The following is a 14,175-nucleotide window of genomic DNA, read 5'->3' as shown; positions in this document are numbered from 1 at the left end:
CTGTTACTCTAGTCTTAAGGATACAACATTGCACTCTGAGATATAATATGCTTGATCTGAGTGCTGTTAACAAAATTAATTACCGTGTTCTTCTATTTTGGTATGAGTCACCTTTTAAAGAATCTGCTCGCAACATCAGTCCCTGAATTTAATTGGTAAATTCTGTTGCCCAGTAACTCAATTTTTAAAGAAAATTTTATCTTTCTCTCATAGCCAGTTAACTGTTTCATAATTCTGTCGAGTCTTTGTGACTGTTTCCTATTCACATGAATTACTTTGAGTTCAGAAAAGTACTATTGATAACATCTCCTTAGTCTAGAAAATAGTCTTTCATCCAAAAATTATGTATCTTTAGTTGGGGCTAAAATGACCTAGGGTAGAACACAGGGGCTTAACAGTTTTCCATTTGCCTCTATATCTTGACTTTCCTTTTTTCTTCAAAATTTGCCTGAGACTATAATTTCACTTTGCTTTATGTCAAAAAGTTCCTGTGGGGGAGGGGGGAAGAAAAAACTTCAGTGGGAAGAGATTGATTGCATCTACATTAACAGTTTAGTTCCGATGAAAAGCGTGGTTTTGAAGTGAAACCCCCTAGTCATTGCTGCTTGCCACTTTTTTCCTTGCCTCACAGCTTGTGCTTGGATTTGTGGTATTGTGCTCACATTTGTAGCACATGAACAGGATTCCTTTTAGATGAAATGAAATTGAAAGGAGTTTCTAAGATCATCTAATATTTTCCAAATGCTGGTTGGTGTTCAAGTCACAGGGGCAAAGCAGAAGCAGCTTAAAGTAAAATCCTCAAAAATGGTCGTAGCGTAGGTGTCTGGTCCTGTTTGCTTGGCAGATTGGCTGTTACTGTGTTGCACTAAGTAATGGAGATACAGTTTATAAACACTAATCAGTACTTCCACAGTACAGTTTATTGCAGCGTTATGCTACAGGCAGACTACAGATTAACAGACTATTAATACCTATATAATTTTTTAACACAAATAACTGTACGTATTATTCCTCATATGATCCTATTCTCATTTGTGTCAGTGAAATAAGAATGAAATAGTTTGTAAGTCTTGACTGTTTCTTGGTTAAAAAATTGAAAAAATATAGGTTGACTGCAATAAAATGTTTGTGTTATTTTATAGCTCTGTGCAGAACAAAAATGATGCCAGCAATGGAAGCCAGAAGGAGACACCAATGATATGCAATAACCTATGTATCAGACTAACTAGCCAATTAGTTTTATGTGGAAGTAGGATTTCTGTGCCTAGCTAACCTTTTCCTGCTCTATAGTAAAAGTTGTGGATCATCTCAGATAGGAGGACAGCAGTCCCCTAGTTATCAGTGAAGTACCAAGCAAAATTATTGAAATTGATTTAATTCCTACAAAAAATAAGTAATTTACAGTTCTAATATTCTAGAATTATTCATATATTTCTGCATATAAATAGGTGGCTTGATCGTTGTCTTTAGACTTTCAGAACTGGAAACTTTGCTGGGATATATGAAAGTAATCTGAAGTAAAGCCTCTGTAATGAATAGGCATATAAATAGACAGACCCCTCTATCATTCTGTGAGAACTGAAGAAGGTAGTATTGAAGCTAAGATCAATTAGTAGTAATCCACGAAGCAAAACAGTCTTTTTCCTAACAGATTCTTGACACGTTAACTTTTGTTTCCTTCAGAAATTTGAGAGAAGCAAGAGATAATGCTGTTGCTGAAAAAGAAAGAGCAGTTATTGCTGAAAAGGATGCTTTAAGAAAATATGATCAACTCTTAGAACAGTAAGTATCTTTTAAAATGCATATGAAAAAATCTAAAGGTATAAGTCTATATATGTATAAAGAGTTTTAGACAGGTGGAATGACTGCTTTGGCTTTCTGCTTATAAAGAATAAATTGAATTACAAACATTTTGTTTAAATGAACTTACAGATTTAATTCTAGTAGTAAACTTTTTTCTGTTACTAGTGCAGTATCAATATGGAAGTCTGATTCTTCTACAATCCTGTAAAGACAAGCAAACATAATTATGCATCTCATAGCAAGAATGTAGATTTCATACTGTACAGTAGTAGTGGTCAGACTCTGAACCTCTTCTTTTTTCTTTTTTTTTTTCTTTAGTTGAAAGTAGAAAATTATCTTGTATGATAACTTCAATTAATACTTTTTTTAAAGTGTGGAGAGAGCAGTAGTCATGAACAGTTGAGCTTGCTACATGCTTCTTTTCTTACTGCTGTCTCTTCTCAGTCTTTCATATTCCATGTGTAAAATATAGTGTCTATACAAACATACAATTCTGTTCATGTGGAGAAGGAAACTATGATTGATTTTTCTGCCTGTTTACAAGCAGTCTTACTATCCTGCTCTGCAGCACCTTGCCTTCACTTTTTGTAAATTTAGAATATTAACTATGGAAATTATGAGGTAATTTAATACTATGGACAGTAATCAAAGCTGTTCAGGGTAAGTTTGTCATGTGTCCTTAATTTTGGACTTGATTCATTGTTTAATCCACATCTTTTTTTCTAAAACGATAAAGTCAGTTCATTAACCAGCTGTGCCACCTAGTCATCTACTGAAAGAAAGTACTTGATGTGAACTATTTTTGCTTGCAATTATTTTTAATGGCAAGTAGTAATCTCTTAAAATGTTGTTAGCTTAAGCACAGGTACAATGTAATTAAAGCTTTTGATTTTTATGTGTAACTCCTAAATTGCAGTGGTGATGTCACTGAAGAAATAGCATTGCCCTAACATAGCCTCAAAGGACTGAAAAAAATGTCAGTGTTAGCTAGTGGTGTGAGACAATGCGGGTAGTTCTAGAGTAGACAAGGTGGATCAGAGGACTTGATATCCGCGATGAGTTTCAGGGATTTGACTTCAGATTAATTCTGGTTATGGGCCCTTGTTATTAGTTACGGGCCCCTTAATCTAGTTATTAATTCTATGAATGGGCCCAAGGGTGCTGAATACCTTTTAGTGGTTAGATTGCATTGTAGGTGTTCTTGGATTCTCAAAAAGGAATTCAGTTAGCAAACTCTGAGATGATGGCTCCACAATGCAAATCAAAATGTGGAAATCAAAACTGGTTAAGTGGGGACAACCAGGAAGCTTGAGTTTCTTGATCGGAACGGATCAAGATCAAAACGGATCTCTTGAGTTAATATAAAATGAGTTAACTGAAGTGCTAATGTGAGTCAACAATGTGTTTCTTTCTGATGAGACTCCTACCTTTTACTGTGATAAGACTAACTATGACATGCGGGGAGTTCATATCTAACGGGAAGTTCTTCTGGAAAGTAGGTCTGGAGTATGATAATTTGAGTATGTACACTTTCTTGTTTTTAATGAAAATATCAACTTTATAATTCTTAATATATTTATTTTTAAACTTAAGAACCATGTAGAAAATACTTTATTATTCTGCTGTATTTTCACTCGTATAATGTGTCATTTTTTTCATGTTGTTGCTTCTTTGAGGAGGGAAGTTCCCCTACAATCAGAAACATAGGAAGAAGATTTTAAAACGCAATCTTTAGGGGGTGGGGAAAGAAATACGCTATTTTTTGTTACCTTATTTGATACACTCATGCTTCTGTTCTCCTGTAGCTTTTCCTAGTGATAAGCTCTCTAATTAAGTAAAACTCTCCTTTATTTGATTTAAATAAGTTAATGAGTTGATTAGTACTGGTTTTTTGGGAGTTCAAAGTTGATTATTCCTCAGAAGATTATGCTTTTCAGAGAAAAAAATTCTGCTTGGGAAAATGGAAAACCCATAGTTTTGTTCTTTAAATGTAGGTGTCTCTTTAAAACTACCTTCCTTTTAACCACAGTACAGGTGTCAAATCCGTGACTTCTTCCACATTCCAAATCATCTACCTAAATGAACTGCAAAGCAACAAACTGGCATGATGAGATTGAATAAATGCCTCAACTTAAAAGACCCCAAATTCTGAATTTACTGTGAACTGACACATGGCAGTACTGTGGAACAAAGAAATTTTCTAATATCACCAGAAGCCCCTAAGATAAAAGAGGAATACCTGTGTTGTCCAATTCTGTATTTAAGTGATTATAAGAGCTAGTTCTACTTTAGCGAAAACAAGGTGACTCATCCTAGTTACCACTAGTATCATAATCTGTATAAACAAACATGTTTGAAAGCTTCAGGAGTATCTGGAATGTTGACTGGCCTGAATGGTGGTTAAACAAAGCCCCTGGCAAATCTTGTGATCAGAAGTGTAACTAATATCCAATTTTCTAGTCAAGTGCAGTTATTTTCATTTTTCTTACTGAAGTTTGTGATAGCTTTTTGTAAACAGCTGTTTACAAATGCCAAGAAAATACCAAAAAAAACCCAAAATATCAAAGTGTTATCAAAGTTCATCAGAGTTATACTGAGAAATAATCTGCTGTTTCAACCTCAAAGTAGATCACTGTGATGTCAGGATGTAAGTTTTGTTGCTGTCTTTGCTATTATGCAGCTGTAAATTCTGTTTGAGAATCCATGTTGTGTTTACTTGTGACAGTGAAAAAAACTTAACTGATTTGATATTTTGGATTAAATTGTGGTCAATGTCACACATGTTCTAAAAAAATTATGGCCAAACGGAAACATTTTCACTTTGTTTTAAACTGCTGGTAATGTGACTGGGAATTTTTTTCTAATTTTAAAGCTATATTACTTGAATTGAAGGTGTCTAGGGGTTGAATGAGGAGAGCAATTCTATAATAGCTCCATCATCTACTGCGTGGTAAAGTCTACGTACTAAGTATGTTCCAACTTTTACTTCTCTTGAATATTCCTGGAGTGTTATTTTCAAACTATTGACTATTATATCTGTTACTCACTTCTCCTCGACAAAAAAACCCCAACCTAACAAAACAACAACAAAAAACAGCACCAAAAAGTGGAACAAGTGCATGCAGGTTTCCTATTGTTTTTTTCCTACTGGTTGAATTTTCTAGTTTCATATAAGGTGCAATGTCAAACTGAAATGGTTGCTTTATTCAAAGTAGACTTCAAAGCAAAACCAACTTCATTCAAAGTTGTTACAATTGATTGCTGCTCACATGATGTACTCAAGGTGATTTTTCTTGTCCTGTCTTTGTAATGATAAAATGAAGAGAAGCAAAATCGGTATGAAAAGAAGAAAATTGTGTTATGGCAATACTGCTTCTTCAACTTTGCAATGGGCATCGTCTATTTAAAAAACTCAGTTTTGTAAAAGCTAATGGGAGGTTTAGATTCCTGCCTCTGTCTATGAGGTAAAAGGATATTTTTAAGTATGTACTTTTTTTTTAATATTATTTGAATAGGCACAGATGATGAAAGGGCATTTTTAAACAGTTTTTTTGGGACTGAGTAAAGTCAGGATGATGGCTACAAAAATAGTTTAGAGTCTTAGGTTTGTTCTATAAGGATTTCAAAGGATTTTGGATTATTACTTAAGCATTTCTGGATTGATGTATATAGCTCAGCTATTTAAAACTGTTAGATATGTAACGGACAATCTGCTACAGGTAAAAATATCTTTAGAAGTATTTTTAGTGTTTCTATTTAGAAATGCCTTTCTCAAATGAAAAGGCAAATAGAATAAAAATCATTGACATTTCTTGATAGCAATTGTCTATGCTCCATAGGTCTAAAAAAAGTATGCAAAAAATTCTCTGTATGATTGTGTTTACCTATTTAATGCTTTCTTCACAGTCAGCTGCAAGCAGTGTATACATTTTGGAGACTTCTTTTAGTCTATCCATTAATCTTTATAATTTGAATCTTGCCTTTTTACTGCTGTTTGCTTTGTTCTTTGTAATTGTAGAACTTTTTAGAATTCATTTTGAGATGAGATTACTGCTATCTGGTTTTAGTTGTTGGTCTTTAAACTTTGAAGGTTATGGAGAGAGGTGATCAATCCTGTTTATAAAATGAGTGTTTAAATTAGATGAAATTAAGATCCCTATATCTTCTTATTAATTCTAGACAAGCCTAGAGGACTATCTTAGATGAGAAGATAGTTGGATAAATTTACTGAATAAATAAATGTTCTACTTTGCATTTAGAATCGCTGCTGCATGTGCAGGAATCTCGTTATTAGATTAGCATTTACAACATTATACATTCATTGTTAATAGAAGCATTACAATTAATTATTTGCCCCTTCTATTAACATGTTTTTATAATCTGGATGTTGACTGCAATGACAGGATTCTAAACTTGAAACTATGAAGTCAATTATTTGTGTGCTGGACTTATTGCTAATATTTAAACAAGGGTCTATTATCTCTTCAACAACATTTGTATAAAATGAGGTTTTAAATATGAATAAAAAAAGATCCATGCTGAAAACTTATGGCCAAAATATTTCTTTGCCAAAGCTACCATAACCCTATATTAAAAACTGCTGTCATAGCCTTTTACTCCCTAGGCAAGGCTGCTACTTTTGTATATGAAGCACTTTGTAATCTCTTGAACCGAAGAGCTATGCAGGTCTTGAAGATTACTACCACTTTAATCTTCAGTTTCAGTTAACATCATTAGTGTTTTCTAAAATACTTTTTTGGTAATAATCCTTTGCTGCTGCTGTATTCATTTGTGAGTTGCATAGTATGATGTGTATATGTAATCTTGGTAACACTTAGGCTTTCTATCAGAATAAAGCCAAACCCTTTACTGTCATTGTTAGACGTTGTCCACATTTCAGCCCTAGGCAATGTAACTACTATGCATTTCCCATAAAAACGGTCTTCATCTTGTTCTTCTGATGAGAAAGTTAACTACAAGGTGCAGCTAAAAGGGTAAAGTTCCATGAATGTAATGGAAATTGCTGAAAGACACCCTCTTTGAAGCTCAGGATCAATGCAAAGAGGGCAGTGAAAGGCCCAGGAATGATAGTACGATGGAGAAGCAGAGAAAAAGTCTGTTTCCCAGGTGACCAGGTCTAGTTTGTTTGCAAGCTGTAGAACACTGAAATCCATAAGAAAAACAATTCCATGCATCCTGTATTTCTGCTGAAATTACTAGGGAGGCTCCTACCCTTTTTCCCTTTTCTTCTGAGGATGTGTTTATTTGGAGTGTACATCTCAATGGATGACTCTAAGCTGCATTTTAATAAGCAGAAGGAGAAAATCTATTTACAATTCTATGATTCTATGATTAACTGGTTTGATCAAATAGATGACTAGTAGACTGCACGCTTGCTAGGGCATGCCTGGTTGTCTTTGGCTGTTCCGTAACAAGGTTCTCAAAATTTTACATTCTTATCTAAGATAGCGTTCTTCCAGAATGAATGCTTTAAGCACTGTAACCAGTCACCTCATAACTGTAACTGTCTTGATGTTGTAGAATTATCAATGTCAAGACTCATAGGAATGATAAGTTAGGCTGATGGCTGACCTTTCTGAGCGTCATTACATCTGGAACACAGGCTTTGAAGTTTGTTCCCTTAGTGTGCAAGGAATGTTCAATGATTATATTTATAGCTCTAGAAATCTTTTTATTTAAGTTGCTCTTGCCCCAGCTCCTAAGAAATAATTCTCACAAAATATTATTAGCCTCTGACGGGTGCTTTGGGAAGTCCATAATATGAACATATCCTCATATCATAAAGATTTTCCTTAAGCCTTGATGTTCTCATTTTGCCTGTTCATTTCCTGCTAGCCAAAATGCCTTAATCTTAAAACATTAAGATTAATGAAAGGAAAATGTTAAAATTCTGTGTTGGCTATTATGCGCAGTACCTAAGAAACTATTTACTCTTTTAAGTCCATAGGTTTTTTGTTAGCTTGGGAAGATTGAAAATATGTCAGTGTTCTTTGAGAATAACTTTGAAAGCAGTTATAAATTCCTTCAAAGAGTCATTATGATATAAGGGTGCTGCCGCTTAGTCTTTCTTGAATTATAGGGTTGAAACTTCCACTGCAGTCCATGATTCTGCTGGGATTGTGAGTATCGCTCATGTATATACACATTTTTGTGATTTGCTGCACACAGCTTCTCATTAACGATGAGCACTAACAGGATAAGCAAATAGGAGTCTTTGGAACTCATCACCAAATGATATTTTGGGTGCTAAAAGTTTACATGGAAGACTGAAAAAGCTCAGAGATAAATTTGATAATTACTTAACAAGTAGAAACCACATCCAGTCCAGGAAATCCTTGAGCTAGAAATAGCTGAATGCTAGTGGGAGAGGATTATGGAGAAATACAATCTATGCAGAAGTTTTTCTTTCTCTTCTCAAAACATACACTTTTGGCTACAGTTGGAGACAGGATTATCAGGCTACATGGGCCTTTCATCTGATACTCTACAGCTATTCTAGGCAGAACAGAAGCTATGAAACACTGGGAAACTTCTCAACCTGTTTACTAGGTGTGCGTTGTGTCCCTTTGAGAAGTCTAGGCTGGATGCATTGACAAGATATAAATGGAAGCATTTATCTCAAGGTGAAGCTAATGTGATTTTTCTTTTTTGATTTTTTTTTTAAGATTGTTAGACGTATCAGGTTATCTATGCAAATAATCATCTGAGCTTGAAGGATTAAATTTGTGTTTGAAGCCCCTAGCAGCATTAGGTATCCCAAAACATTAGCATTTCAATGCAGGTGAGAAAAGAACCTGTTTATAGGAAATTCAAAGTACATGGATTTTAGAATACGGAAGAAATATAAGTCACAAATAGCAACATGATCATAAATAGATGCAGTGATTGTTAGTTGCATATGTCTACCAAAACTGTGTATTATAATGTCAATTCAAAAGCTAAATTCTTCAGAGCAGGGATGTTGTATTTTCTGTATGTCTGTAAAAAAAAGTTGATATTCAGATGATGGCTATTTATGTAATATTATATTTCAGCCTAATAAAACTGTAAAAGTTTTCTTTTAATAGTAATTATCTTCTGGAACTACCTTCTCATTCTGATTACTCTCTGGAAAAGGATGTGATGCTACACCCATATCTGGACAACTAACTGTTGAAGAAGTCTGTCCAAATAGGTGTTTTTGTGGTTTGAGAAGGAAATTATAGCTTTGTAGTCTTATGAACCTCATAGTAAACTCATGGGAAAATCTGAAATGTTAGTCATGAAGACTGAACATTTATGAGAGAGTGCGTTGGTCTGTGTTTTGGCTAGAGCTTTTCTTCTGCAGAGTTACATTCAAACTGTTGAGAAAACGTTAGGTGTAACTGGAAGCCTAACTCTGCCGCTCTCAGCCTGGTCCTCACTTGCGTGGTGGTGATACCTGTTTCATGTAAGTAGCTGTCACGAATAAGGAAAATGGTAGCAGGTTGCTCTGGAATTGGGGGTAGCTAGTCCATTTGTAAATTAATATATGAAGGACTGTGAGTAAATGAAGGACCATCATACTGTGTTCATGAACATGCTGCCAAAACAGTGTACATCAGTGAGCCATGGTACTTTCAGGCTGTAAGCTGCAGGGAGCTGTTTAGCTTTGGCATTAGTCCATCCACCACTGAATATACCTTATTAATCTTAATCGTATGGAGGACTTCCCAAAAGAGAAGGACAGTGTGATATTAACGTGTAGTGCTCATAACTACTGAAACCACTGTTCACAACTGGTGGAACGACCACATGAGTCCTTGGCAGCCTGTTATCTGCTTTCTCTCTTCATGAGATTGGCTTGTCTGGTGACCAGTGCCTCAATGAGGAGAGAATGGGAAAACCGGGCTTGGAGGGCTGACTTCCCTTTTGTGTAGTCTTGTTTCTAGATAAGATTTCCTCAAGAATGTATCCCAGACTTTGTCAAGGTTGCCTCAGAGTTGTTTACATTCGGGGAGTAAATTTTTTTGAAACTACATGCCTTCACCATTGAAGTATTGCATCACATATCGGATAGTGGGAAGGCCACGTCCTTTGGTTTACTCAGTGCAAAGCTATTTAGATAATTTTTACCGCTGTTTGTGTTTCTAGCTAAATGATCTAAAGGCACAATTGTGTCTACTTATATGACTATCTGGGTAACTCTGTAAGAATATTCTGTGAAACCAGCAAAAGGAACGTGCAATTAATGTTCACTGCATAGTTAACAGAGTTCAAGAGCTTGCTAAAGAATACCTTGATGCTGGATAGCAGTAGGGTGGTAATGTGGCAGCGTTTTTACCGAACATCTTATAGCCATAGTGGCACTTAGATGTGACATGACATTTGAATCATGGGGACACCAAAAGGCTGGTACTACTTTGTTATTTATGATATCAGTGAGTGTAAAGCTGTGAACTGGGTTTATATTTAAAAAAAGAGGAAAAAAGAAAAGTTGCAAGCAGAGCTTTAACAAGACCGAAGTGTTCTGGATGGTCCTCTGAGGGGAGCACTGCATGAAAGCAGATATGCTGGACTGCTGCTGATGGTTGCTGGTGATGATTAATGGGAGAATTTCTAATTCCATGGTAGGAGCAGTGTGGTGAGAGGCAGCAAGGACAGGGAACCTGTGAATTGAAGAAACCCAGCAGGGATGGAATGGAAGGGTGCATATGAAAGAGTAAAACTAGGGGCTTTACTACAAGCAATAAAGGGCTTCTGTAGTTCTTACCACTAGGTAGAATTCATAAAGATGTTGCTCGTATGAACATATATTGCTCAACCCTTTCTTATAAGTCCTGTTTATTAGCAGTTTTTTTTACTTGAAAGGAAACTCATGTTGATGACTAAAGATGTTGCACAGACCACCCTGAAACTCCGTTCCATGAAGCATGGGGAGGGTAGGGATTGTGTGTGTATGTGTGTCCCTTAGAGGTACTCCAGATGCAAAAAAATTGCCACAGTTTATGCCAGTTTCTCACCCACAGAATAAATATTCATATAGGCAGCATAACTTGAGAAATTTTCTCTTAAAGAGAAGCAAACTTTTTCCATCAAGTGGCAGTGTAGTTGTAGAAATAAGTGTACTAGAAATGTAATTTAGGTTCCTTTGAGGTGAAGCTTCGGCGTTATGTAAAATGCTTATACCTGTCAGTCATTTAGTCTTTTCATAAAATGTTAGATTTCATAATAGACACATGAAATGTAAATGTACATACTTGCACTTATGAGCCTATTTGTATATTTCTTCTAAAACTTAAAATACTGGATGTATTGTCAAAATTCTGCAACTCTTGGCTGATATTTTAACATAAATACTACTGCATGTGTATGTATATAATCTCGTTTAAGCTTTGATGTGGAACTTGTCATCTGGAATTGTTTTCATGGATATTCTAATTGTTTCATGGAAAGTGTTCGTTGCCATGGGTAGACAGATATAGAAGTGCACTGATTAATCTGATTCATCCCTTCTGAAATTTTGCTTAATGTTTGCACTGATTTCTCTGAGATATTAACCTTTTCCTTTCCAGAAATATAATCTAGATCATAAGTTTCAAGATGCTTCAAAAAGTTACATCTTCCCATTTTACCTTGGATACGTTGCTGGAGTCACCAGAACTGGTTGTGGGTTGTAGAGAGGGAAAGAATTTGTCCCATTCAAAACCCTACGAGAAGGGGAGAAAGATTTGTTTGTGCAAAATGGTACCGTAAATAGATGAAGGTAATTAGAAGCCTTAGTCCTTGTCTTCATATGGCACTCACTTCAGGCATTTAGCTGACTATTGTATCTCCAAGTATACTCAATATAGACTGTTTCTCTAAACATTAGAGGACCAACATGGTGTGACTGATGTAAACCCTGTGCTCCTATGAAATGCCCAAAATTAGGTGGAGTGAAGCCTCAATTGATATACATTAATTCTAAGATTTTTAGACCTAAAACCGTGTTAAGAAATATTGTATCTCTTTTGCCTATTGCACGTTCGTCTAGGACATTTTTGTTTTTACAGGCAGTGTACTTTTTAGAAGCTAGTGGGGCTGGGTTTTTTGGTTTTAGTTTTGTCCCTTATGACACTCTGTTCCCACTCACAAGTTGTGAAATCTGGGTCTAATTTCTGTGTTATGTCAAAGTTCTGTACTTTTTTCAAAGTATTCTATACGCATAGATAAATGGGGTACATTTCAGGTTTATTTTCTTGGTGCCTGATGAATGCATCTTTTCAAAGAAAGAAAAAACTTTTTAAAGTAGTGCATTTGCTGCAAGGTACTTGTATTATTGAAGTGTGCAGATGAACAGAAAGAAGTTCACATACTACAAGTTAGAAAAGAGCTACCTTATGGTAATTTGTTTGCCTGCCAGTGTTCTCCTCCTGTGCCCTCTCCCCCAGCATTTTCTTACTTTGTAAAATAATCAAAGCTTCCATTTTGTCCTTTGTCTCAAATGGTCATCTGTTTATACAGAACAACTGTATTAAACAGTTTTTGTTTATCCATTAGAGTAAGCAAAAATAATAGCCTTTTTTATTGCTAAATTGATATCTTTTGGCAGAATTATTTGTGAATTATTTTTAAAGATGGTTTTTACATTTATCTTTGTAAGTCTCTTTTGTTATGCCAGCTGTCTAAATCTTTTCATAAACTTCAGTTAAAAGAAACATATTTTCCATGATTATTTTAAAATATAATGTTTACTGGAAGGGAAGTCTAGTGAATTCCCACAGATGAAGTGTGAGTGTATTTCTCCCACTTGTAAATGAGTTCTTATTTCCTACAGTACATATTCTGGTACCACAATGAGTCATTTTCAACATGTTTTAGTTTAGCTTCTAAAACATTTAAAAACTTGGCAGATACATGTAAATGAATGTTACATCCAGTTTTAGAAACTGCTTCCAAATAATATTTTACTAACATGATGACTGTGAATAGACCTTTCAGAATGCAGAAGTATCCTTTGTGATAAGCCTAAAACATTTGCAGAGGTCTTTTTTTTTTTTTTTTTTTTTTTTTTTTTACCTTTAGCATGTTTTGATTTAACCGTCCTGTAAAATAGGGAGAATATTTCTGTGAAAAAGCCTTAAGTTTTACAGGCAAAGTGTTGTAGATCAAGTATTTTAGCCAGGCAAGTAATAGCTTTCTTTAGGAACGTGAACTGAATTTTGCAAAACTTCATGCTATTTTATTTTACAATTTTTCAATTTTACACATTTTTTCAAAATAAATATAGTGCCATCTTTGTTTTAATGTGATATTGTTTAAGGTTATATATGCCATTCCACACATGCCAATCTTTTTCCTAATATGTTACCTTGACGGTTCAAATATTAGACTAGAACTCAAGACTAAATAGTTTGTATGTTTAAAAGGGACTTATGAGTGATGGGGGTGGAATGGGAGAAAAATGGGGGAGGCAGACTAGGCATACTTAGATTTTTAAAAAAAGGAGGAAAAAAACCCAAAATTAAAACAAAACCAAACAAACAAAAAAATCACTGAAAATCAACAGTGTTCCATTTGTGAGGAAGTTTATTTTCACTTATCTATTACTTAAAGAATATTTTTTATTTTAACTTCTTTGCCCTGGCTTCCTGGTATCTGGAGCATTTATTATAATGGGACCTTAGATGCTTTGCTCTCATGTTGATACCTATGCTTAGACACACTCGCATTTCTGCAGTCTGGATTTGAATACCACCCTACATTTTTTCCAATTGTTGGCAGCATTTGTCTTGGCAGTTTAATATGCATGGTCGGGATAACTTTGCAAGTCCGTGATTATTCTCTGTTACGACTTTAACCATCTGTATGTTGTCCACGATGCAACACCATGTTATCAGTAAGTTCTTACTGTAATTACCACCCCTAAAAATTTCTTTAGCTTTTTATTGGACTCAGAAGAAGATGGGGAAAACATTTAAAACTTGGATTGTTAAGTATTTTGTTTAAAGATATCCTGGAATCCCTTTTCCCTTAGTTCTGTGTTATAACAGATAAAGGAAACCTATTTCAAAACCCTTCTTTCCCCCACCCTCTCTTCCCCTGTTGGTCTTAATATATTAACTTTTCATCAAGGAGAAATCAAAAAAAGGAGGCAGAGAAGTTAGTTTAGGGGATTGAGAGTCTTAATTATTTTGTCAGACAAATACAGATACATTCTTCTTCCATTATGTCTAAGTTGTTAAATTTTCATAAGATCGATGATAGGCAAAAGAGGAAAGGTAATAAAAATAAGCAGTGGGGAAAGGCATAATGTAAATTAAAAAATAGATAAAAGAGAGAGCAGTCTCTGAGAATCACACTTGAGTGTGATTCTTTTGAGTGTAGAATATATAGTGCAGTTTGCTAGTC

General features: G+C 35.0%; 1 protein-coding gene across 7 annotated transcripts in view; it reads left to right on the top strand.

The window, feature by feature from the left end:
- PIBF1 (progesterone immunomodulatory binding factor 1) overlaps nucleotides 1–14,175 on the top strand; it is a 127,711-nt gene that overhangs the window by 37,187 nt on the left and 76,349 nt on the right. For all 7 annotated transcript variants that reach the window (XM_074564314.1, XM_074564284.1, XM_074564323.1 and 4 more), the window contains one exon: nucleotides 1,684–1,782. In XM_074564314.1, coding sequence (XP_074420415.1) covers nucleotides 1,684–1,782 — 99 coding nt within the window. The remainder of the gene's footprint in view (nucleotides 1–1,683; nucleotides 1,783–14,175) is intronic.

Source organism: Larus michahellis, chromosome 1 (genome assembly GCF_964199755.1).
Source record: "Larus michahellis chromosome 1, bLarMic1.1, whole genome shotgun sequence".
Lineage (NCBI taxonomy): Eukaryota > Metazoa > Chordata > Aves > Charadriiformes > Laridae > Larus > Larus michahellis.
Note: the sequence above shows the minus strand (reverse complement) of the source record. Positions and strands in the feature narration are given on the sequence as shown.